The sequence below is a fragment of the Calonectris borealis genome, chromosome 18 (genome assembly GCF_964195595.1).
Source record: "Calonectris borealis chromosome 18, bCalBor7.hap1.2, whole genome shotgun sequence".
In the NCBI taxonomy this organism is placed as follows: Eukaryota; Metazoa; Chordata; class Aves; order Procellariiformes; family Procellariidae; genus Calonectris; species Calonectris borealis.
This window is the reverse complement of record NC_134329.1, coordinates 8,534,294-8,561,483: the sequence shown is the minus strand read 5'-3', so window position 1 is coordinate 8,561,483 and position 27,190 is coordinate 8,534,294. Positions and strand designations below refer to the sequence as shown.

The window sequence follows — 27,190 nt, the reverse complement described above, 5'->3', positions numbered from 1 at the left end:
CCAAATGCCTTTCGAAAAGGCAGACAGGAGCGATGCAGCACAATGGGGCCACAACACATGGATGGGTCTTCCACGTACTTAGATAAATGTCTTGCCCATTACACCTTATCCACGTCAACTGTGATTTAAGGTGATTGAACACGTTTCTTCCCTAAACCCCAGAATTTTACAGTCTTCAAGCAACCGTTTTGCAGAACAGAACTGTGCACACCTGTTGGCACGTCACACTAACAACACATAAAAGAAACTGTGACTCAATTTTAAAGGGAAATATTATTTGCCGCTTCGAAAATCATTCAGATTATTTCAAAAGCAAGTCAACATAATTAAGCCTGCCCCTCCACAACTTGGGTTATTCACATAGTTTAAGTCATTCCCTGTCCAGGGATCTTTTACTTTAGTGAGAGTTCTGTCCCTCTGCTCTACGTTTTCCCCGCTCCATCCCTTTTCAGTACTTGCCTCTCTCATCTTGCTCTCTTGCTGTTTCTAGTCTCTTCCCCTCCTTTCTTTACAGTCATTTCCATTTTCTTTGAAATGTTTCGGCATTTAATGCTGGCTTTATTCTTCCTTCTCCATCTGCTGCTCTTGTCTTTCTAAATCTCTTCTAGAGCCCTCTCTTGGGAGAAAGAAAGAGCCACGTTTTCCATTTATTGCCTCTTTCTGGATTTCAGTTCACTACTTTTTCTTTAAGGACTTGGAATGAGACAATCCTCCTCTCCCTGGAAGCGGATATACCAGCTACAATGTCTTCTTACCAGCCCCACCATAGCTGGTACCATGCTGTATCATATCTGCCGCTCCCTTTGAACACAAGGATCTCAGGAAAGGCACTGTTAAATATTCGGCATTTCTCCTATATACTACAAGAGCAATACTACAGAAAGCAAAATTCCCGGTAGGTTTTACTCTCCTGGCTTGTACTCAACATTCGTGGAATATTCTGGCCATGGAGACTTGCTCCACCAGCTACAATCCAATTTTAAAGGGAGTTTCTCCCTCCCTAAGGGTTTTCTTCTCTAAAAAATCTTCTATTTCGTTATCAGGACTTACAGGGAACAAAGGAGAAATAACCAAGCTTAGCTACCAACACTGTCTTTATACAAATCTCCCCTATATTGTCTTTCCAACACATTTTTATTTTAATTTGGAACTCAAAGGCTCAACTCTGAGACGTGTCTTCCTAGCCTGTTCACTGGGCCTCTGTTCCCAGGCAAGGGAAATAGCTGTAACATGTAAGACGACGTGGACATTTGCCAATTAGAAGCACAACAACAAACTCCTTTTGGGAAACATTCAGCCATATCTGCATGTGTACCTTTTAACTAAAACATAAGACATAATACAAACTGATCACAGATTAAACAAAGTAAGTATGAAGAGAATGGTCAAAGGATTTATTCTGCTACAAATTTCTGTTTATTTCCAAACTTCAATCTAAAGCCTGACTTTCTGCGAAAGTTTTCCTCATATTTGTTATTAGCTCATGTGTTTAATTGTTTGTTATTGTACCTTAGCACTAGCAATGATGCCTTCTAAAAGTTTTTGCTTTCAGAAAGGCTAAAGGAAAATAAGCACCAGAAAGTGAAAAAAAACCAACCTTGCAGCCAGCAAGATGGATTTTGCAAAGAGGGATAAGATTTAAGTCACAAAAGATACAAATCTTTTACGGTTACAGTTATGTTGCCAATATACAGAAATAAAATATAAGAAATGAACCCTTTATCAAGGATTCAAAAAAAAAGTGAACAAGAACATTAGCAAACGCCAAAGCTTATAAAAGCCTCAAAACATTAAGATCCTCACTTCTACCACAAGCTCAGAAGATACAGCACGAGAGTCAGTTGTTTCTTAGTTTTGTTTTATACATTTCACACACCAGTTTTCCTCTGGTCACAGAGATTTCGCTTTATTCAATAGAATATACGTGACTGATGAATGAACAGCAGCTATCAAAGCAGTGGAGAATCCGACACCGATTCCCCTCAAGGTTTCCCATTGTTGTTTTTAAACAAATAAATGTTTTAAACACAAAGCATATTCCCACAGATTTATTACAATCTAAAAGGGAAATACGTATTTAGCAAGATATAACTTATCTGCAATGCGCTCATCTAAAACTCGGAAAGAACCCAAGAAGGAACATGATATGCTCATTCTGCCCCACTCTCCTCTGGCAGTTTGATGTTTATGGTCTCCTACTTCCCATTTGAAAACAGCAAATTCTCATGGCTACAAGCGATTATACGCAAAGCCATGACAAGTGCACCAGCACAAAAAGTGAGAACAGGGAAAATAATTCACTCAGTTAATTATTCGAAAGTTTTTTAAAATGATAACAAAACCAACAGATTTTCGATAGAAGCCTGATTTAAGCTGACCGACCCTTTCAGCATTTCTAAGGAAATTATGTACTACAAAACTAATTCAGTGAAAAATGAAAGTAAAAATAGAAGTGATGAGACATCTTCTAAATAAGCAAAGCTGCTTTTACAGCATGCTGAATAACTGGAGTGTGGTAAACATACCACTGTTATAAATAACATCCAGCCTTTTGACATTATTCTTTAGTTAATTATTTCAAATTCTTTATAAGCATTAATGAAGCAAGCCTCACGGTTCTCCTGCAAAGTGAAGAGAATTATTCCCATATATAGGAGGAAAAATGAAGATATAGGGATGGAAAACAACCCTCCAAAGTTACAGTGGCACACTTGTACTGAGAATTCAGGAGGTCTCATAGTGAAAGAGAAGCAGCATTCTCTCATCCAGATGCCAGCGCTTACTAGGTGACCAGTTTGTAGGTTTTACACATAATTTAATTTTACACAAAATGTTGCATCGACATTTTTAGATTTAACCGTGACTAGTAAAGGACCAAGACCTATCAAAGTTTTATACTGACAAGTAAGGCCCAAACAAATTCTTTTTAAATGGAAACTCTAACGATTTCTCCCTGCTGAGGCACTTTTATGTTCTCCTTCAACACCTAATCATAAAACCATTAAAAATAACATTTCATGTTAAAAATGCTAGCAGCTGCCAAAGTATCATATACAGCACTTTGTCAGATTACAGATAAATAAACACCAAGACGTAGCACAACAATGATTAGTAAGTAATTGTGTCTCATTACCTTTGTGGTCTTCTTGGGCCAGCTGACCACAGGGACACCCGAAATGGCAAGATTTTGGTCATCATCAGCATGTTCCTTCAGTATGTTCTGTTGCAAATGAAAAGGCTTTTATTAACCAGAAAAATATTTCTCCAACTTAAGAGTGCTGAGACTTACAGAAGACAGTACTCCACTCGGATGAAAGATAGAGTGACAAGATCTCTGCTGACTTGTTACATCTCTGCAAGTTACTTTTGCTTCCAAACTTCCAATTCACACTGAAACTCTCGCACCTGTCATTAAGATCCACGATGTGAAGTTTCTTGCAAAACAGACAGCAAAATCAGCCATGAATCACCTCAAATATTACAGACGTCTTTAAAATTGGTGTGTCGAAAAAGACTGGTGTTTTTCCACTGGTGTCAGTCTAATACCAGCATCACCTCTCTCTTTAAACTCCAGCTCACTAAATCCCAAACAACCCCCACCAGTCACCACAACCAACACCTTTTCTCCTCATGAAGTCTACAGAAGACCTGAGAAGCATCCAGGCTCTGCCACCATTATTCTTGCAGTCACAGAGCATCAAGCGTGTAGTTTAGAGCAATCCTCAGATGCCTGAACATTCAGGTAAGTCAAGATATAGAAGCATGCATTGCAACCTTCCATCTTTATGCACGTGGCAATTCAAGAGCACCGTCATTTCCACTGGCTTCCTCCCACACTGATGGGCAGGCCAGAGCTGTTGTAATCTAGTTCACTTTATGTGATCAGCTAAGGCATTCAGGTTCCTGAGTATTCACTAGGAAAGGATCTGACTCTGGATAGTACAATATTAAGGAAAAAGATTGGTCTCCCCTCCCTTCCACCCCCACCAAATCCTTTTGCTTTGATGCACTGCCCTAGAAATCTCATGAGTGGGTTGCACTGGCTTACACAGCTTCTACCGCTGTGAATCACTCCCATGACCATATAACTCAACACAGAAGTGGGAAGAACTCCTTCTAACCGTACTCAATTGTGCAGTTGGGAATAGTCCACGCTTGCTTCCCGTGACTCTCCACGTACTTACTAACCTAGCTACAAAGCTCTTCATTTGGAGTTCAGGTAGCTGAAAAAGACAACAAATGAAAACAAAAAACGAATCGGAAGGAGGATTCTGCTGTGCTGCTGAAAACTGAAGCCTAAATAAGCACTAACAGGTTAAGGGGAAAAAAATGCTCCAATAAAACAAACAAGAATTGCAGGTTTGAAATTACCTCATAATAGTTTAGGAGATAACCCCAAACAACTAAGTTCAACAGTGTTGCTCCCAAGTATACCGACTTCTTGAAAAAAGCTTAATTAAGACAACAATAGGCATCAGGCTCTCTCAGTCCCCAGTGTAGAACTTTAATAATTAGAAATTTCACACACTATACAAAAAGAGCTTAAAATACAGTAACTGTTTTAATAGGAAGTGCACTTGGAATTCACCTGTAATCATCCAACTAAAGCCGGGAGTACGATGGCATGTTCCAAGCCCCAAGAGCCCGAGCAGGCAGACTAGCATCTAAACCAGGGTTTGGATGAGCGTCCCTGGGGCTGGCTTTCTCTCCCTGGAGCTCAGGCAACTGCCGGATTCAGCTCAATTCCCCAGTCTGTGCTTAAATGAGAGACGCTTAACTAATAGACACAACAGCACCAGCACAGTGCTGCTTCTTTAGATACAATTGTACCAGTGAGGTTGTTCTTGATACTGGTTAGTCCAAAAGCAGTGCCAATGACCAAAATAAGCAATACCAGTACAAGCCCAGTTTCGTCAGCCCGGCTGTGCTCAGGAGCTTGCACAGGCACAGCCTGGCTGGTTAGGAGTAAAACCCAGCTTGCCCCAGCCTGACTCTGATGTGGAGCCTGTAGCATGCCTTCAGCTGACAACTTTTATATACGGACTAGTCACCGGCAAATTAACTCTTGGCTGAGCTGTGGTTAAGTGAGCACCTCTTTTCTCATACCCTTTTCATTTTGAGAGAGCAATCGCTGCATTAACTGAACTGTGACCACATTCTGAAAGTTAGTTTTCAATCCTCAAAATGGAGAGGTCTTTCATATTCTCACAGAAAAGCCAAAATTCTCCAGAACAAGGTGGCAGCTTGAGAGCTATATAAACAAAGGACAAATAAATCCCTCTTTACTTTGCTACTCTTAGATTTTAAAGCGTGTAAGACAGAAAACCTTAACATTTCCAGTAACGATTGTCAGAGACCCTGAGTTCAACAGAAAGCAGAGTATATTCCAAGAACTTGGCAGGATAATGAAGTTTTCTTGTTATCATATGTATCACGTGAAAATATTACCCAAGAAAAAATGTAAAACTATGGCAGTGTAACATCTCAGCCAGTTGAAAACAATGGATGTCTGAACAGCAGAACCATAACCAAGCTACACTTGCACCGACTAGTGTCAAATGTCAGCACACAACAGGCTGGAGGAGGCAGACTTTCGTTCACCTGCTAAAAAGAAAACTAAAAAGAAAAAAAAAAGATGATAAAGAAAAGCCATGGGGCTCCAGTTAGACAAACAACACGATGCTCATCCAGCACAAGGCTGCCTGATTCATTACACTTGAAGGCTGTGGTGACAACAGCAGGTACGAAGGAAAGAAACTGATTAAGTATGTAAGAATTCAGCTTAGCCGTTAATTTCAAAAGCACAGCAAGGAATGACTCCCCTGAAATGCATTCAGTAGAGGGAGTTTTTTTCCCTGTCATCAGAATGAGAAGGGGGTAAGATTTCTTGGCAAGAAAGACTAAGAACATAGTTCAGAAGATTTCATCTGTCTTGCACAAGAATCTTCTCCTGCTGCCAAGGAGTTGCGGATATTTGACAAACTCTTTTCTTCAAACTGAGTTTCTTCTGCCCTAATGGACTTCCACAGTCCCTTCTGAAGAAGGGCAGCATTTTTGCTTTGAAGTGGGGAAGGTCTGTGGCATTATTACGAGGCAGATCTCACAATCCTTTTCCCCAACAGCAGCAAAGGAATTATCATCCTGCTGCTAACGCAACAGAAATGTTGTGTACCAAAATCACAGGCTGCATACAGACGAGCATCACTGGCAGTGTGTTTAATGTGGGATGCAGACTGTCACAATCAAAGGTCTGCTCAGATTTACCTGTCCTGTGATGTGGGATGCAAACTACACCAAGGAGTAAGATAGTTACCTCTCTATCCTCCACGCATAAGTCCACCCCAATTGCATCTTTAGTAGACTGACATACTATTTGGTAGCTAAATATGAAGGGGAGAAGCTACATGACAAAACCGTTCTAATCCCCAAGGCCACCATCTAAGTAAAATTACTTCTCAGTGATTTTTTTTTCCTCCTGTTCTTCCTCATCAGTGTAGGTACTTTTCTAACAGTTCATCTGCTACTTAATATTTAAATTGGGAGCCGGAGTTGTTGCACTGTTTCCTATTTCCTTTCAGGGCATGTATATATGGAAAAACAAGGGATGACTGCAGGCTGCGTGTGCCTCCATCAGTAACACCAACAGCAAGGATGTGGGGGCAATGGCTGCAGCGTCTTCTGGCTGCTCACCCTGCCAACAGCTCACTGCCAAGCCTCCTGTCCTTCTGCAACTTGGGTCAGCTGAGCACTCTCAGGGAGGGTATGTTTATCTGTACAACAATTTCCCCTCACATTTGCTGCACATACAGCTCACAGAGCCCAGCTGCAGACATTTGGATACAGAGAGTATTGCATCTCCTTGGCTGATTGTTCAGATGCCATCTGCTACGGAGTGAACACTGCTGTCAGTAATCGCTGTTTGGAGGCCTCCGAGAAGCTCCTTTGGTGGCGAACACAAGTCTCGTGATACAGTGCCCATACAGCAGAGCTGCAGCCGACAAGAATTTAATTCCTTGTTTGAGCAGAGGGAAGAAATGACCCGCTCCCCAAGTGAGGCCCGTGTTATGCTCTGCAAATAAGCCTCCCTTGTGCTGCTGCACTCCATCGATCATGGTGATAAATGGGTTCTCAATCTGCAGAGGCATTAGCTTGGCACTTCTGGATTGCTGTGCCCCCACTAGATAGCCGCAGCTAGTTAGGAGCTTAGATGACGTGTAAGGAATGTACACAGGCTTTGTTTAGTTTTCAGTCTCCCTTCTCATAAGGAAAATAAATTCCTTTACTTCAAAGAGTCTCACCTACTTGACAGCTGTAGTTGTATTTACCACTAAGAGCAGTAATCCAGTCGCCCATCCTTTACCGTATTCTTGCTCAGATGAGAAAGCATGGATTCTTTGCAAGTTACCCAAATTTGTTCTGTGAAACTTTACATCACTAAATAAAATGGTTTCCTTTCTCCAGTTTTAACTACCCATATTTTCCGAAAACATTAACTATCTTACTGAAGCACAAAGACAGACTTGAATGTCATACAGAAAAGTTCCCGAGTGTATTTCATTAAGAAATAAAACGGCTACAATGAACATGGATTTATTTTCTTCAGGAAGAAACTTGTCTAAGACTTTCCAAGCAGAACAAGAGCTTTCAGACTTTCTGTCAGAGCATGCTCTTGCTATGCATTTGTTAAAAATAACTCTCAAATGGGTGCACTAAAAGGGTACTTTTTATAGGACGTATTATTAATACATCACATGCCCAAAAGTCAGGTTGCCCATGAAATAAACCTTGTGAATATAGCCGAATACAGTCACAGCATGTGTGATCTGCACAGCTGCTTCTGCAGGATCTCTGCCTCCATTCAGCCACCCAGATGACTGGTGCTCTGGAGATTCATCAGGGTGAGGTAAAGGTGCCAGGCTTCTGCTCACTCCACTGCTAATGCTATCAGCAAAATCCCACGTTATTTTCTGTACAAGTTGGAAAACTAGTAGGAAAGTAAGAGGGAATATGATTTAGTGGTCAAGGAAATAAATACCACTCTGGAAAAGTGAACTGCATTTCTTCTTCTGCCATTATGTCTCTATGTGACACAGGGCACATTTTTTAAACCAAGTTTCCACAGGTAGTCATGAATTGTATGTTCCTCCTCTTCCTCACACCTGTCTTGTGATCTGGATGCTAAAGATCAGAACTTCTGCTCTGCAGAAATGTTACGCACTTACAGTTTCAATACCATTAAAATTATCTTTTGCAGGTATCATTCTTAAATACTGCTAACTTCTCTGAAAATCACATCCGCGGCATGTAAAACCAGTATCCAAAATTACTGTCACTTTTATCTTAACCTCTTTGCACCTTAGTTCCCTACCTGTGAACCAGAGATAACAACAGCTCATCAATTACCACTTGTGAAGCGCATGACCTACGGTAGTGATGAGTACCACTGGGCATCCCACGGGAACATTCATATCACCGTGTTCAGCCGAGGGTCTGAACGGTATGATGTACCTAACACACACCGAGGAGTGCGGACGGGACAAAAAACCACTGAACAGCTGCATTCTGCACACAAGCAATACAGGAATCCTGCAAGGACCATTATGCTAGATGTATGCTCAAGGGGCTGAAATCAGTCACTTGGCAACTTTTCGAGCAGCATGCTCTATCCTTTGAAGGTAGAAGACCTAAACGTGCACTGACACACTTGTTTCTGATTTTTTTTAAAAGCCGACAAACTGAATAAAGCAAACTTCATGTTTTGGTATGACGTGGGTTACAAGGAGATAGGATGCTTTGGCTCCACTGCACTGTTCTCTACCATGTCAACGAACACAGCGGCAGAAAGGAGTGATGGGTTGTTGCACCCAGGGTCCCAACGCTAGATGGGAATGGGACACACCTCGTCAGTGGCTGCCTCAGACAATTTGCTGATGAGCAAAGTGAAGGCCGGTGTTGGGAGTCCTGGGCTCCACTCCTGACTTGAGAAGCAGCATACTCAAGCAACGATTGATGGGAGCTCAACTCCCCCTAACTGCCCCAATTCCTTCAGAGTACCTAGCAAGCGGATTATGCAACTGTAGGGAGAGTTATGGAGGAAGCAGACTATATGGGGTTTAATTAATTTGCTATGCTGTATTGACTCCCATTCTCTGAAAATTGAGGGCTGCCTTATACGTGGGCCAATATTGTAAAAAGGATGGGTAAGAAAGTTCTTTATTAGTTCTTTAGACACTGTTCAAGAAAATGTTTGAGTTAACATCCTTTTAAAAGGTCTTACTCTGACTCATCAGTCCCAGGCTTGCCAAACATACAGAGGTGACTCCAGAGAAAACAATTCTGCAACATGCATGATGTTTAGATGTGGTCATGGGCTCTTTAACCAGCAGGGAACCATAAATATCCAGATGTTGGGCTACATCCTGATGGTTACAGTGTGTGCTGGCAAGGAGAGAAAGTTTAGAAGCAGGCAGTTATCAAAGGAGATGGAACATCAAGACTGCAATTCTGCACAATGCACAAAAACTGGCAGATGCCCTCTTAATACCAGTTAAAGACAGTACCACCAAAAAGGGCACGACTTGGGCCCATTTCTTAAGTGGCCGTGTGCGGTTCTCCATCGCAGTGAATCCACTGCTCTGAAGAGGAATAAGAAAGCTGGTGCTTTAAACGAGATTCACATATGGTATCTTGCCACGTTCTAGTAAGATGTCTCACAGTGCATTGGAGTATGTCATCAGAAGAGCATGCATGATCATATTCTGAACATCTGCACCATTTATTATGCATTGTACCCCTTTCTGGGATTTCAAGAAGGGGCAGTTTATTTTTAAGGGAACTTGGTCTGTGCATCAAGCTTGGAAAAGTAACGCTACCATTCTTTCTCCTTCACCACAAATTCAACTCCTGGTCTTGAAGCTTCATTTTGATTTCTGACTAGAAGACGACCGATCACAAAGCAAGCCAGTGAATCTACAGCCACGACTTTGGGCATGTGCGTCCACTTTCATATACAAAGTGGCTGATTTTGCAAGAATAGACTTTCTGAGCTCTTGTGGTTTACCAAAATGAGCGCCGTGTATCACACTTCCAGGCTCCAAGATTGTGGAATATGGTTCCACTGCACACTGCATATGTTCAGCCTTCTTTAACTGGCTTTGAAGCCTTTTCTAAGCAGCTGTTACACTACTTGCACTAAAAAAGTACAGGCTCCCCTTTTACCGTATAATTCCCCTCAGACTGTGGCTTACACAGCTCTTGTGTATAGGACATATGTAGCTGAAGAACCATACTGTACACAGAAACAGCACAAAACTAGCAGCCCAAACACAAGATCACAAATCAATACTCATAGTTCCAAATCAGGCCAAATTGCCATGGTACTGGACCTGTGGAAGACAGGCTGACAATTTTAGCCTTATTTGACAAGTCCCAGCAAAATTACAAGAGTATGCTGCTCTCAGCTTTGTTAAAAAAAATAATATGCCTATTTTATCCAATGTGAAAACAAGACGCAGAAAAGCTAACCAAGTAGTCCAAAGGGATGCCATGGATCAGAGACAGGGCTGGGACTAGAAGCAGCAAGGCCATGCTGGTCTTCAGGAGGAATTTATCCCTAGGTCAGATGGGTACCACTTCCACTATACTAAAAATTTAAAGAGAAGTTCTGTCACCAGTGAGCATTCACTCCTCACACCATCTCCAAAACCAGTATATTGTACCAGTGGAGAATAATTATCAACCTATAGAGGGCAATGGAGGAAAAGAAAATGAAAAAGGTGAGAGGAAAAAAAAACAACTGAAAACGCTAGACAATATATCTTCTGAATTACAACCAAGTATTTACATTTTGTATGTCAGTTAATCAGAAAGACAGTAGACCAAGAAGGGCAGATTAAGACTACAAATAGACTTTCTGAGGTATAATATTTACACATGGGACACAACAAGTGCTGAACTATGAGACGATCTTTTGGCCACTGCTGCGACAGTCAGAAAGGACTGCATCAATTACATCAGACTGCAAACAGCCATCTCCCCAGAACAGAGATGGCTTTTGTTAGAGGCATTAATTTCCCTCTCTGTGGCATAACAGGCTGATATGAGCTGGTCACTACACACAAGCTGCCATCCCTCTGCTGCAGAACTTTGCTTTCTGATCTCCTGCTGTCTTCTATACTCACAGAACACATTTTGTGTGGATCAGCAAACTATCACACCCACCTTCATGTCCTCTAGGAGAGCCTGGGGATCTTCAATGCCTTCTGGAACACACTTCTTGTTCTCTGGGAGAGATTCAAGCTTTTCCACCAGGGCTTTTAAACCCTTCAGTTCAAATTCTGTGAGGTGAGTCCATTTGGTTGAAACTTCTGTAGCTGGAGACCCCGTTGGTGTTTTGGGATAGTCCGTGGGGGTCGTTGATTTTATGCTGTCATCTGACTCATTAGACAAAGTTCTTTTTAGGTATCTCATTACTGTGGCTTTTTGTTTTCTTCCTGCACCCTCCTTCCCTTCTGAGTGTGTGCTGTTGGGTGAGGAGGAGCCATCCACCAAGGATTTGGAGTTTTTATCCAAGCTGTCATCCTTCTCCTCCCGGGTATGGGCATCACAAGATTCTTCATCCATGTCTAACCACGAATCTGATGAATAGCTGTCTGTGCTGCGTTTTCTTTTTGCATCTGAAAGTTAGAAAAAGAATGCTGAAATTTTACCCGATGTAATTCATAGCTTAAACACTTCTCTACCACTGGGCTAGGCGCTGCCTATTTAAAAGGGCACTGGATAATGCCTAGTAAGTATGTGACAGGAATGGGCTCTATTCAGCTGGTTTTTAATTTGGGGGGGGTTGTTTGTTTGTTTGTTTTAATGCTGGTTTTCATTAACATCTACTCAGTTCAAACGACTGGGAAACATTTAGGGAAAAATTATGCTTTCTTCAAAGCTCCAGTCCTCTATGCCTTCAATTAAGAGTAGGCAGAGCTCTTAAGTCACACACAATTCATTTTCCCGCAAATCCGAAAGAGACCAGATTCGGCAGCCTTACAGCTTTAAGAGGACAGATAGCACAGAAAGAGGAGGGAAAAAATGATGGGAGAAAGCACGTTAAAATGCTGTACATCATCAATCTTCCAGGATTGGAAGATTGTACAGTACAAAATCAACTTTTCAATACTTTTCCTCTTTGCAAGCAACTGTTGGTAAAACAAGAACCCCCACTTGTTACTGCATGAATACTCATTGCTCTTCTGAGACAGAGGATTACAATTATGCTTATTTTATGGACAAGAAGCCTAAAAAATGAGAAATGCAAGGACTGTCATGGAATTACATGATACTGTTTTTCTTAATGCTGTCCCTGATACATTCTAGGTACTTCTCAGGAAAATTTAAAGGCAAGTTTCTGAGTCTAAAGAACTATTAATCTTAGTTTTATACTAAGTTTCCCCCTAAAAATCCCAACTGTTACCCAACTCTGGGCAATCAAGCAGTGAAAGCAATGTAGGAAACTAGTGGCCAAGGTTCCCTAAAGCACACATCTTTTCTTATTTATTAGACACACTTTCCTTTACTAAGTGAACAACATTGAATGCAGGCTACCAATAGCAGGAATTTCTGTGGAAAATACAGTTAACACTGGCAACACCCAGTTAAGTCAATGCGAATTTTAATAGTGGCTGAAATGGGTATGAGATCAAGCTGCAAACAAAAACACTCTGCAAAGGAAACAGAAGTCATACAGAAAAAGTGAGTGAACAATTAATGAAAAGTTCCTTTCACAGCTTTCATGCTTTGCAATGCAGTAGCTTTGGATTAGGACAGTCTGAATCATGCTTAAGGAAGCATTAAATGGATGTTAAAGAAAAAGCTCAGCATCCGGTTGTTTAAGGGTGAGATTCAAAATAAGTTCCAAGCCAGCAAATTCATCTTTATCACAGAGAAGCACCTTGTCTCTTGCTCCATGCCATCTTCTGGCAAAATATACGTGTTACTTGTCAGCTGGGTAACAAAGATGCAACAGGCAGTGGCAGAGTAGCTGTCCGAGGGCAGCGAGCCTCCCTGCTTAGCTTTGCAGTTTCAAACAAAAACTCTGCAAGGCCAGGGGCACCTCTGCGCGTTAGCGCCCAAGAGATACGAGTTGGCCACTTTATATGTCTCAGGGCAAATGTGCTGTTGCTACAGTGTCTGCAAAAATAAAGCATCTCTGTCCAGTCTACTCCTTCAGTCATGTTTGCATTTGTCCTCAGAATCAAAATGGCTGTAAAATTACTCCTGAAAGGCACATTTAAGCTGAAATGCCTGTGAAAAGATGGTAGTCACAAAAAATACCAGCTACCAGCAAGGCTGGTCACAGCCAAATCCAGCTCCATCCACAGTGCAGGCTGACTTCCTCCCTGCATCCCTCCGAAAAAGCTTCAGCATGAAGAAGTACAGCACAGTTTATTTTGTGTGCTGAGGTGGTGCCATGCAACACTGCAAAGCAGCTCCTCCTCTCGGGTCTGTACTAATACACCCCCACGCCTCCCTTAGAAAAATAAACAGGATTAGAAAATATCTTAACCAGAACATTTAAAAACCACTAGGTTATCCAACTTTTATTTAACACTGTTATTTCCTCTGCCCACAGTAGCTAGCACACTTACCTACCTCAAAGGGCTATATAATCAGCTTATGTCATTCTCCCATTTTACAGCTGAGGAAATAGATGCCTGGGAGAAAGCACGATTTGCTCATCGTCACACATCAAATCTAGGGCAAAACCAGGAATCAGAATCCAGGCTCTTGGACCCAGGGATAGAGCCCCTTCTCTAAGCCACACTGCCTTGGTGAGCTATTTTACAATTGGCTGAAGCACAAAAGCCCAGTCTAGGTGGGAGAAGATGCCAGTGATAAAACAGAAGAAGGTGAAAGCAGATACACATCCCTATGCTACCAGTACAGCACCATCAACAGAAATTGGTATAAACCCACACAAAGAAAATTATGATCCTGTCTTCCTATGCCATGGCTCTGCTGAACAGGAACTAATGGTTCTAACTGGGGCAAATCACAAGCGTAGATAAGGCCTAAAGAAAGAGAGGGAGACCACGTTATGGAGGTGTAAATAATTGACTCCAAGTAATGCTCTGGTGCTAAGAGAAAACAGCCTTCAAGAGAGATCTCCACTTTTTGTCTCTTGCTCTAATCTAGGGAAACAAAAGGCAAGAGGGGAGTGGAACACCACAGCATACCGGGGGCCTATTCCCATCAGAAGCAAGCACACGGCAGGGGGGCCAGCAATTCCGTTCTGCCAGCTGCCACCGCTTCCCTGCCACCGGCTGTCTGCACAAGACAGGCCCTGCTGTGCCAGCTACACCTGGGTATGGACAGACAAAAAAGAATCGAAAACTAACCTCAAAATGAGCCATCACCGAACAAGCGCCCTGTTCTCTGCGAGCCTGGCAGTTACACGATGCCTTGCCTAACTTCACCTTTGGGGACAGGGCTTGCTGTTAACCTGAAGTGTATCAGTCTGCTCTGGAGCGCTAGGGGATTACAGCACTGTTGCACCATCAGATTAAGAGTGGACTGCTTTCAGAAGACAACTGTCTGCTCCTGCTGCTAATTAAAAAAAAAAAAGCCAAGGGAAACAATAATGGAAGGATAACTTCAACATGAGGAGGGTTCCGTTTTGTGTTTTCAAGTGTTTTGTTGTAATGCAACATGATTTTTATTTATTCATTTTAATGAAAACAGTATCTGACCGAGAGTTACTATGCTGTGAGGTGAGGCCCTACACAAACATAATCTGCATTTACTTTGTCAAGAAGTGCATTTTAAGCACTGTATCACCAGGGTTCCAATGACTTGGAGGTTTTTGGTTTATAAAGTCTCTCCATGGAAAAGAGCTCCTGCTAAGTGCAACTGTGGTTTCTTCTTCTGAGTCAATGCACCAGCCAATACCAGGTTCAAACTCCAGTTTCAGAGGGGTTATCCAGTCTGGGCTCCTATACGACTTAGTGCAAAAAGACCTTCACCCCTCTCCATCTCAAAGCAAATAAAACCAGCTTATACAAACCAGTCAGTCATATAACTCAGTGGAGAGGAGGAGCAGCACAGCCCTGACCACAGGACGGAAAGCTAGAAATACTTCTTCTATAGCAGTTCGCTTCCCTGTGGTTCTGGGTAAATCACTTAACTTTCCCCACAGTTATCCACTTGTACAAGGATAATTATACACAGTTTCTTTCCTTGCTGAAAAGCAACTTGCTGTACTATGGAACTTAAAAGAAAGGGAGGGGAGTGAGGTATAATTATGAAATCTTTCTAAATTCTTTAGAACAGTCCAGTGTGTAGTATCTACCTTGCCATTCCCAGCTCCAAAACCTGACACTGTGACTTGGGAGCAGCAGTTGCTCTTGGTCTGCTGAAGACAGCAATGACATTTTCATTAGCAGAAAAAACCCGAGCATACTGGAAATGTATCACTGCAAGGAGCACCCCACACAGAAATCACTCAATATAGTCCAGTACCTGTCTATCATAAGTAAATCTATTCTACCCCCTGAGAAGGGGGAGGAAAAAAGACATGGCTCCTTCACCATGCCAGAGGGCATATTTTCTTCATCCATCATGCTTAACATACAGTTAGAGCCATCCTGTTAAAATTTCAGCAATGGGAATCTTAAAAGCTGCAGGCTACAGAGAAAGCACATTTTTGATAGCTCGGTATCTTCTCCCAATTACTCTTTGTCAGCTCACTCTCAAGATCTGTATCTCACTGAAGGTCAATTGTGGTTGAAAACATCAAGTACAGACTCATTCATGGTAAGAGTAAAAATAATGAAGACATATCCATCCCGAAACAGTGCATGTTCAAATCTAGTAGGAAACCCAAATAGGATTCCTTTCTGATTTCAGCCGGCGGGACAAATGTCACAGTTGAGAGGGACAAGGAAAAGAAAAAAGAGAGAGAAAGAGAGATGGCGTGCTTTTACAGCAGCCTGTGATTGCTGTCATGTCATCACTCCCCTGAGTGTTTGCCCTTCTGAGGAAGAGATCTGAAAAAGAACAGTCTCGCACACTAACTAGGAGGCAACTGCCTGAAAACTCATTCTGGGCCTGAAGAATGGGAAAGGAAGCCACAGTCATCATCTTCCAATTTAGAAGAGCAGACATTTTTATTTAGGGAGTGGGAACGCTCAAGGTTTTAGCCTTGCCTACACTGAGGTGTTTTTTTTTTTTCCTGTCTGAAGTTTTGTGAGTCGAGACATTTAGAAAACAGAAATACAAAGAACAATGTAAGTTGCTATACTAGCATACCACTATCAGGACAGACATATTGCAACACAATCACAGCAGTACATTTTCATGAGCGGGCAATGTCTTGAAAGAGTCACTCTGAATTTAGCAATCTTCATCTCAAAGCAAATAAATACTATGTAATGAAAACATAGCATGAGAAGTCCAAAGATATCCTTAAAACACAACTGCTGATGAACTCAGTTTTCTGCGTTCCCCAAAGATGTCCTCTATCACCACAGTACTCTCCTTTTTTTCACGCAGGAGAACAGGATCTCTACCAATTCTATGAAAACTACCACCTTGTGAATCCCAGAGACCACGGGCAGCAATGTGCGCTCTGCTCTGGTGGATACCCTCCTCAACTAATAATCAACTGTTGCTTCTTAGCTTCTGAGATCCAGTGAGACCATTGTATCAGAAGGTATATAAGAAAAGAAAGCAGCATAACTCAAAGGTGAAAAATAGCAAGTTCTAGCACCCAAAAGGAAAGGTAGAAAGTAAACATTTAGAACAAATTGTGTCAAGGAAATTATTTTTTTAAAAAATAGGAGATTTATTCAAGAGAAATTTCTGAAAATGAATACAAGGATGTGAAGAATTTTTTCTTAAACCAAGAAGGACAGAAGACAATTAAATCTACTGAGGGGTCTGCAGAGAAGTACTTTGTTTCATTACTCTTTAAGGAGAATAATGGGAAATTCTTCGTCAAAAGATACTCTCTCACGGGAAATCAAGAAATTGCTTGCAGATAGAGAAGTCTCTAAGGAAGAGACAATTTAAGGACCTTAGCAGTTCTGAAGAAAAGCTTAAAAACAAAGCGGTGGGGTTTTGGAACACTGACCTCATTTGGATCTCCTATCCCACAGCAGGTGAATGACATTAAGATATAGACACCGCAGAACAAACAGGTGTAATTCAAGGATTACAGTTCGTAGAGATTTATTTGAGTCAAGAGGCTGGACGCTGAGACCAGTTAAAAGAAAAGACAAGCAAGTATTTGAAACAGTATTACTCATGCAGAACAAAGTGGCGCAGCTTTGTAAAGGTAAATAATGTACCTTTACTCCTTTGAATTTAACAAATGCCAAAGTGAAAGATCCAGTAGATATAAAAGATCTGGGCTTTTGAACCACAATCTCCAGTTAAATAATTATTTTAAGGTTAAGATTCTGCCAAGAAATAAAAAGCAAATTTCTGACCAAAAAAGTATACATCTGTCTCTCCTGGAGAGAAAGGCCCTGGATGTCAATGTGAGAGATTTTACCAGCATGCTAATACTCCGAAGTCAAGAGGTAGCAGGCAGGTGGATGAACTACATGCTGTCAGTAGATGCCACCTCGGTAAGCTGGAAGTACCAATCCATTCAAGACAGTGACAACAGCTCAAGATCTGCCCAGCCAGGCACTCCCAGCACCCACCTCGACTCGGCACCCGCAGCCACGCAGTAGGGCTGCAAGTCAGATCAGCTCATCAATCCTACTGATAACAAATACATTCATTTTTTGGTAGGGTTAATTTTCAGTCAGATCACTGAACTGATTCAGCTCACAGGGCAGCCGCACAATCTCTGAAGTTCAAGAAACGGAATAGTCTTGTGAGAGCAGCACGTTTCTCACAGTAGCTTGAAATGACCGTAGGACCATGCCCAAACAACAGCAGAACAGTTTAATATTCCCTTTCCAGCAGGCCAACAACTGAAGCCACCACAGGAGACAACAAGGCCCAGACAATGTTGCCACCAACCGTTTTCCAAACAGCCAGGCTCCTTTTCCTGATGCCTTTGCAGCTGGCACTCTTTGGTCATGCAAAACAATCCTCTTCCCTCTAGACACTGGACATCTATGGTTACCAGTGAGCTTTTATAGGATTTGAGTATCTCTCAGCTAGTAACTGGACCGAGGCACATTTTGTGGGGATCACCAAACCATTATCAGTAATTACTGAGCTGGGCCGGAATTCACACTGGTGATTTAGCTGAAAAAGGTCCCATCTCGATATCCTGAACCATCCACTCTCCACATCTGATGTGTTCTGAAATTACACCTCAGCGACCTGGCACCCCCACCCTGCCTGCAGGACAAACCTCTTTCCATGCCAGTGGTTTAGGCAACAGGAGGTTGTTCCTTATTTTCCAGGGAATGCAGTTATCAGAGTTTTGTCACTGCTTTTTGAAGAGCTGATCCAAGGGGCTAATTCATCCCTTCCTCTAGGATGATCTTGTACAAAGAGAAAAATTCCTCCACACAGAGCTCCTGCTTACCTAACCCTTCTGATCAGGGTCTCACAGAGCAAAGAAGAGACACAAAGTGTGAAGCACCCAAATTCCCAGGGATTCCAAGAAAACTCCCTTGTCTATCTACACAGACTATTAGCTCCTTCAAGTTATTCTTGGTCAGTAAAACTCACTGGAAAGTGATGTCTGCCCATAACTTCCTAAATCCCTTCTACTAAGAATTATGCGAGTAGGTGATCATCTCCCTCCTCTGTCCAGAACCCAGGGCAGTTCCAACCATGCCAGGTTCACTCCAAGTGGCATCTCAGGGAGCAGAAGGCGCAGAAATACTTTAGTTCTCCTCCACACTTCACACGTATCAGTTAAGATTTAGCTGGTGCTTGTGTTACTTTCAGCCATGCTGTGCTTAAAAGCAGGGAGGCAATATGGCCCACCATCTTGTTCCTTGGAAAAAGAGGGCAGTTCAATTGTCACACATTGATGTAAAGCTCACATCAGTGCCAAGGTAATGCCTTCCTGCCTCAGGCACGTCTATCCGTCTCTGCTATGGTCCATTTTCAGCTATTGTTGTAAAGGTTTCTCTGACCTCCCTGCACTTAGGTTATAGATCATGTAGATTTGTGTAGGTGTTTTCTTGGTTTTGTTATTCTGCAGAACTAGAAGTCAGTCACCAAATAGAGAGAACTAAAGTAGAGATTAAAGAGAAGAGAAAGAAGCCAGGTTTAGTGACCATAACACATTCCGTAGAGGAGATGCTCTATAAAAGGACTAAATATCCATCCCACCAGAGCATATTTGCAATGCACGCATTTCTGGCTACTACGATACTGTGCCAAACATGGCAGTAAATCCTCAACTGTTTGGCAGATCATCTCAACACAAACATTACTGAAACCAAGGAACAAACGCATCCAAAAACTATTTTTCTGGGATCCACTTGCTAAGGGAATGCTCAATAAATATAATTCGAAGTAGGTTGGTACTTCATGGAAATGCTTAAGAGTCAAAAACTTCCCCACCGCAAAATAAAGAAATAGTTCATCAGAATTTCTACAGTCTCCAATTCAATTTATAATCTGCGTTGCAGAAACCAAAGCAGTAACTAGCCTGAGGTGGTAGCATCAGTTCTGAATATGCACTCAAAGGATTCACTCACCAATTAACATTGATTCTTTCTGGTACTCTTTGCTGAGGTGGCAGCGCTGGGTCACACAGGACACGTATCTCTCCAGAACATACCAGCACATTTCATAGTAGAAAGGATAACGGAATTTGGCATGCACCTGAAAGCAAGATCGAGACTGTCAGTCCATGGGGAAGGGAGAGAAGTTTGCAGCACAAGGGCCAGTCATCATTCTCATCGTGTTATCAAGAGCACAAACAGTATGCAGGAGGGGGAGGGGAGAGAGGGTGGGAGCCGAGTGAGATGTATGCCTTCAGCATACCAAATGAGGAGACTGCCTGCCTGCCTGCCATGATAGCATCATTTCTTGGTTCACTAATTTGTATCCTCTTGGGGTGGTGGGAGAGGAAAGGGTTTGTGTTCTTGTGAGATCATGAAACTGATGGATGGCCCCTACAGTATTATTTACCTACTGTATAAACATAGGGTGGTCACATACAGATGTTAGTCACTAAAATTCAAGTTAAAATAAAGGTGGGTTTTTTTATTTCCTAAACCCTATCACATGATTTTTATCAAAATGGCAGCATTACCTAAAACGAGTCAAGCAGGAAATACATCTTTTTCAATTACGGTCTTCACAACAATTTGATTAAACAAAAGATGACACAAATTCTTGATTACTGATAACTACGCATTAAAAGTAAAAATCCCTTATGTGGTCTACACTCAGTATTTTGGAGGCAAGTTAGCTTTTGCCACAAACAGAATAGAAAAGCAGGATTTTGACAAAAGATCCTGTCAAGCTGTGCACTTTTTCTTACATCTCAGACCTGTTGTTCTCACACAAAAAGCTTATTCTCCAACACTATGTATTTGTGAGATTATTTCAGATTCAAAAGAAAACAAAGTGGGTTTCCTTCCTTTCCAACATAGTTTTCTCTCTATGGGAGGTCACTGTACCAAAGAAGAATCTGTGAACTCCTAAAATGCAAGAACATATGTATATTTATCGTGATTTGTTAAAAATGGATGCCATGCATCTTGCATGCACTGGTACTTACACTGTACACTTCTTTCTCCTGGTGGCACAGAAATTTGCATTTTGTAGGCTTGCATGCATGCATTGCACTGGGATTATAGGAACCGCTTTAAGATATTCTATGCATATTAACTGCTCACCTAGCCGCGAGGTGTCCACCCACCTTGAATGAAAAAGCTGGACTGCACCAGAAAGGAGCATTATCTTAGAAATCCCTTTTTAAAAAACAAAACCAAAACACCACCCCACCCCAGATCACCCAAAAAACAGTGAAGTCTAAACAGAACCACTAATCCAGCACCTGGAAACTCAGATTCAGCTCTGCAAAGCAGGCACCGTCGAAACATCTGTGTGGTGATATAAGAATTGAGCACATCAATGACTTACTAGAATGCCCACATTTGACAACTGTCCCCAAGGTGGACAGTCAAAGAACTTGCCTCTGTTCCCAGGGCACAGGAAATGCAAACACTTTTAGCAGTAAAACAAAATGTAACAAAGGGAAATATACTGTATTGTCCCACTAAATGTATCACAGTATAGGATTTAAATACTCCGTGGCAATTCCCAAGAGTTAAGGTCTCTTAAATTCAACACAAATGTAGCTGGCAAATCTGAACTGCACGTTGCTATGGGTCATGCATCCAGCGATGCTGCACCTTTTCAAATGTTTCCCTGTATTGTTTGTTACAAAGCACACGTACCAAAAAAAGAAGAAAGAAAAAAAAAAAGAAAAAAAAGGAAAAGCAAAAACCAACCAACATCCCCCTAAATGTGAGAACATTTAACCCCAGGGCCTTTTTGCATTGGAGAATATTTTTCCTTTGGTTTAGTTATTTGTCATAAAGAAGAGATCGAGTCACTTATCACTATTACAGAACACAGGGGAAATTAGCCATGCTAAAATATATGCTAATAAAGGAACTCAAATTTTTCCAAGAGAGCACTGCAGGAAACAAAATTTGCAAAGAATTGACTTACAAACAGGAAGCCGCCTTCCACCCCTCAGCCTTCAAAAGGTTTTCAGCCACATGCCTGGGAATATTAAAGACATCATTGCTCAACATTTGTTGACAGATTCTGAGCTTCACCAAATTTAGTTGTTACCAATGTTAATTCAATGTGAAAGACAAGGCAGTAATGCATGCAGTGCTCCCATTATGTATATCAATCTTTAATATTCAATTTGAGTTCCTAATTGCCTCGCTATCAATGTTCCAACCCACAGCAAATCCCTCCATGCCTCTGTAATTCACTATTTGCCCGAGAAGGCTCTTTGCTTTTACAAACCTTCAGCAGTAAGAGCTACCATATGTAGCAAGAGATACTGTGCAAAGATCTACAGTGCCTTTTGCCAGTAAAGTAAGTCTAACAGTGCTTTAAAAATCTTTTAAACTTTGCCTTATGGAGAAGTATAGAAGAGTATGTTCTTTACAATATCCTTCAACATTTATTGATTATAATGGATGTGAACTGCATTACGTACATGTCCAAACTTTTTCCATTGTATGCTTATGGTCAAATGAACTCTTATTTCGGGGGCGGGGGGTGGATAAAAGAAAGGAAGAAAGAAATTAAAAGTGTTCCGTGATCAATTTAAAGTGTAATATCCAATACAGACACTGCTACAGGACTAAATCCCCCACCAGCAGGGAAATACGCTAGATCATCCAACAGGCATTTCCAGCTCTAACTTCTATGATTAATAATTTACAATCCACTGAATAAATTTTTTGATTATTCCTGTACAGCGAGAAAAATCCTCTCTGGAACATGATCCATTTCTTCAGTTCAAAGTGAAATTATTTTAGAGACTTCTCCCTCCAAAACCAAAACAAAAACCCCTAAGGCACACATTTTCCTTAAGAAAGTATTAGTCTCTTCCACAATGTCCATTAAAATAATTACAAACTCCACTTGTGTTTAATCCCTCTAATCACAATATTGAAAAACAATTTATGATTATTTACAAAATAATTAATCTATCCACTTAAAATACTACGTTACATTCCAGAAAACAAAATCAGTAGCAAACACCATCATCTGTGAGTGACCACCTTACGTATATATTTTGAGTGCGTTTGTACCTATCCATGCTCAAATATTTTAACACAGTTAAATTTAAATGAGTTGGGAGTAAGTTTGACACATTCTTCCTCTTCAGTAATACAGAGCTGTAACACCTCTATGCCAAGACGATGAATCCCTGCGTGGCAGCCTGCTCTGCAGGTCTAGCAGAGAGTTAAACAGCTTGGCCTATTTGACTAGCTGTTAATTGGCCTCTAGGAAAGCCAAACTGCAAAATGAGACTCTCTACAAACTGTAAGGCTGGAGAATATTTGTTTACCTCAATTGCACATTAGGAGCTGTTTCCAACAATAGACATGTTTTTTATTACTCCTTAAAACTATTTTTAAATGGCTATAACCCTCTTAAAAAGTCTCCCAGGGATATGAGAAATTAAGCTAGAATAAGCATGACAAGTATATAAACTAGGCAATTTTATCAGGCTGTAAATCAGCATTACCTTTTCAACCATGTATTTATTCTTGTCTTAGCTGCTACGACAATAACAACTACACCTAGCATAAAAATTACTTTGAATATCAACAAAGATGATTAAGCATTATATAGCAGGTTTAAACACAGTGAAACCTCCATAAAATTGCTCTGTGCAAAATGAAGAGGGGAAACACACCTGTATTACACTTTGATTTGAGTGTGGCCAATCACTTCGTCAATCACATAATGTAATTTACTTCTGTGCTATACACAATGGAAAGATCAATACTGATGAGAAACTCATTTGCAGTATGTTCACACTGGCAAATTTGTGCAAACTACATACTGTACTGAGTCTGCTGTACTAGCCAGTGTATGACTAGAGTTATTTGAACAAAGAAATTACAAAATATGATTGGCAAAGCAAATAAAGTAGCACACACTAGAATCCTATTTTGAAAACATTTACCCTTTCTAGATTCCTGCATGGTATTGTTAGGTTTGGGGGTGGTGGGGTATGCGTTATTATTTCTAAATAACAGTATTGATTTTCCTGCCTTTTATCAAACTTCTGTATGCCTTAGTTGCATGGCTTATATTTTGTTTCTGTCTAGAAATTCTTGCTATTCTTCGACTGTTCACACAGCTTTGTTATTGTATGACTGCCTATGAGCACAAGTTTGTGAACACAGGTACGGGCTGTGCGTAACACATTGCTAGCACACAGCAACATATAAGCATTGAAATTGTTTCTATGAAGTAGTGGAAATTCTGGGCTGTTAGTCTTTTTTAAAGCACTTAAGTATTTTTGGAGGGAAAATGATAAAGAACTACACAGACTTTGAAGAAAATCAAAACCAAAACTGACAATAGTAAAGGTCTGATTTGGGACTTCCAAACGTTGCAGTATCCCTTTCCAAAAAACTCTCACAAGACATTTTCAGAGAGGCAGATATCCAACTCACAGAAGCTTCCCATAGGATCAAGGTGCTAGTGACTTTTCAAAGGCATTTCAATGTAACTGGCTGTTAAGTTCCTAAAAGTTACCAAAACACGTGACTGTTATGGGGAATTCTGCTTCCTGGTATAAAAGCTTATGAGATCAAAGCTGCACGCAGCTTCCCAAGGAGAAGGGCCTGACGTGAAGCACTACTGAGCAGTTACAACCCAAGGTGTGTGATCTTGAGTTGCTCAAGTCCTGTGGGAACAAAATGTCAGCTCTTCTACTACTTCATGAAAAAGAGCTTTTCCCTCCCATCTTCCCCACAGACATCAACGGAAATAACTTGTTTCTGGCATCGATCCTTCCTCCCGGTCCTCACTTCTCCGTTCTCCATGGAAGCTGCCTGTGCTAGCATCCTTCCTGGCAACAACACACCCTCCCCTTCAGCACCTGCAGCATACATATCCAGCATATATTGCTAGGTCTTATTTACAGTCGCTCTGAAAACCTTCCTATGCCTAGCACCTCTGTTTAGCCACAGTGAGCCCCTTCCTGCTTCTGCCATCATAACTTTTTCCTGTCCAAGTCCCTTTACTCTTTCTTAAAGACATTTGACATTCTTGCCTTGGGACTCCTATTCAAAGCCAGGCTGAACTCCACTCTGGTCTCTACCTCCACTTCTGCTCTCTGCTACATTCCCTGTTCCAACTCCTCTGAATTTCAGCTTTTGTCTTCATCTCTCTTCCACTAAGAATTCATTTTTCTGCTTAATAGTCCTTCTCTTCATTAAAATCACTCCAGGAAACCAACTGCTCCCACCACTGTTTTGCAACGTGAAGATTACCAGGCCTTGTACCCCCTGCGAAGTAAGGGAGCAGTCCCTTCCTAACACAACACTGGCAGAGAGAGGCTGGGGGGAGGAGACCCTTCCTCTCGCTGAGTCAAAGATGCATTTCGAAACAGTATGTATTTGCTTCAGGCCTATGCAGTTTCACTGCAAAGAGAGCAATTTGGGATAAAAGCCCGCTTGGAGCCAGAATTGTGCCCTCTTGTAGAGGTGAACAACAGTGAACTGTACTGATGTCCAAGACACACCATTTTAAGACTTCTTAGTGAAGGAGAACTGCAACTTCCTGCCATTTTGCCAGCCCAAATCTCCCACTAACACCACAGCTGGCACCTGTGCCAGTGGTTCACCAGCACTGTCTCAGTGCAATGCCTCCAAAATAGTCAGCCACAAAAAGTCCCCGTCTGAATTTGCACATACCACTGGTCCATTTTTGCATCAGAATGCTACGATTGCCTTGCATAGCTTATTTAATAGCCTACTAAAACAGTGGCACTTCCTTCAGATTCTGCTACTTTGTGAAACTGCAAAGGATATGACGACTAGGTGTGCCATTTATTAATCAAGGATAAATCCCAAAAAAGAGACTGCACAGTAACCTCCTCCAAGATGTAATACTCTTTCCGCCAGGTAGATGCTACAGCCAGATGAACATCACAATGTTCAGATTAATGTCCCACCCCAGATTCTCTTTGTTCCAAGAAATACTATCTTGCATTGTAGAAGAAAATCCTGCCAAGTACAGAAGACGTTTCATACGCAACTTCTGTGCAGCTTTGGCAATTCAGCTGTAGACAGTAGAACCATCCCAGTCCCATTAGCTCTCCAGGCTCAGGATCCATTCCAGGTGTGCACAGAAAGATGATAAGCAGGGGGTTACCAGAAGTACTGGTTCAAAGGTCTGTAAAGCGCAATATGTTTTTGTGCAAAAGGGAAGGTGTTTCTGAAAGTTTAACAGGCAGACAACAGACACAGAAGGGACACGTCTGTGGGAAGTAGGGGAAAAACAGATGAGTAAATCCCACTAAAAATAGCCAACATTTGAAAGTCTCATTACTTCTCGTTTACCTCTTGTTTCAACAGCTCTGACATGGAGATCCCGTCAGTTCTTGTTTGTCAGAAGGGAATACGAGAGACACTATGACAGATCATAGTCATAAAGAACAGTTCAGTTAAAAAGAGATTCAAGTATCCTTACCCTTGTTCTGTCCTCAATTTCATAGATGCGAAGCTGCATGGGAACATTAAAGCTATGCAGGATATTTCCACCAAACACCAGAGAATCTACTGGAGTATAAACCGCATGTATCCACCCTAGAGAGGGAAAGCAAAGAACTGAGAATGCCTCGTGCTATGTAGTATTACAGAGCAATTTATAATAAAATTTTAACAACCCCATGAACCCCATCCTGCAGGGGATGAGAGGTTAAAGCAGCGAAAGGTTAAATGCTATGCTTGTAGCCACACTTCAAGAATAGTCATAGCAGAAGAACGGCATCTTATGATGTACAGTCTTACAACCCTCTGTAAATTGGGTTCTTCTATTTATTCGCAGAACAGTTACAGTGTTTCCTGAGAACATGCAAGCTTGTGACTCAACCACATCCATGACTAAGAAGTAGATTTGGTCTGTTCAACACACTTGGCTCTCAGATGTATCTACTGGTACCTCCAGTAGGGTTGCAAATCATGTTAGCAGTGGTGGTGGGCTAGGGCTGTGGAACTGGACTGAGTCACATCAAACTTCTTTCACACCAGCACCAGAGCATACATCTTCAGATGTCAACAATTTCAAATTATTACTAGCCCTCCTTCAGAGGTGAAAGTTTCATATCCTATTATCAACTTCCTGAAGCAACCGAAAAATCTTTTTCAGTGCAAGCCCCAAGTTAAGGGATTTAACATTGCTAGTACTGGAGCTGATGAAACTGTTCTGACCCAATCCTGCAAGGGACTGAATTCATCTCACAGGCTCCAAAGCGAGGGAAGAATTTTCTATCACAACAAAAATCCAGGCATAGCAATTCAGGCAGCCACACACCAGCTCTTCTGCTCTGCATTGTTTGCTTGGTATGTCAGCAGCTGAAGGGCTGGCTACGCAAGACTGTAGCCTCTGATCTCTGCAGTGAAAAAGGAATTGATCCTGCTAATGATCTGGGACCCACAGAGACCTGACACCTTTTTTTTTTTTCCCTTCTTTTTTTAATGAAAAGCATTACAAT

The 27,190-nt window shown here is 41.6% G+C and overlaps 1 protein-coding gene across 4 annotated transcripts in view; it reads right to left on the bottom strand.

Moving 5' to 3' along the window:
• KDM2B (lysine demethylase 2B) overlaps positions 1-27,190 on the bottom strand; it is a 128,369-nt gene that overhangs the window by 37,576 nt on the left and 63,603 nt on the right. For all 4 annotated transcript variants that reach the window (XM_075167717.1, XM_075167718.1, XM_075167719.1 and 1 more), the window contains 4 exons: positions 26,167-26,282; positions 19,668-19,794; positions 11,221-11,675; positions 3,134-3,220 (listed from right to left, as the gene is read on the bottom strand). In XM_075167717.1, the coding sequence (XP_075023818.1) occupies positions 3,134-3,220; positions 11,221-11,675; positions 19,668-19,794; positions 26,167-26,282 (785 nt within the window). The remainder of the gene's footprint in view (positions 1-3,133; positions 3,221-11,220; positions 11,676-19,667; positions 19,795-26,166; positions 26,283-27,190) is intronic.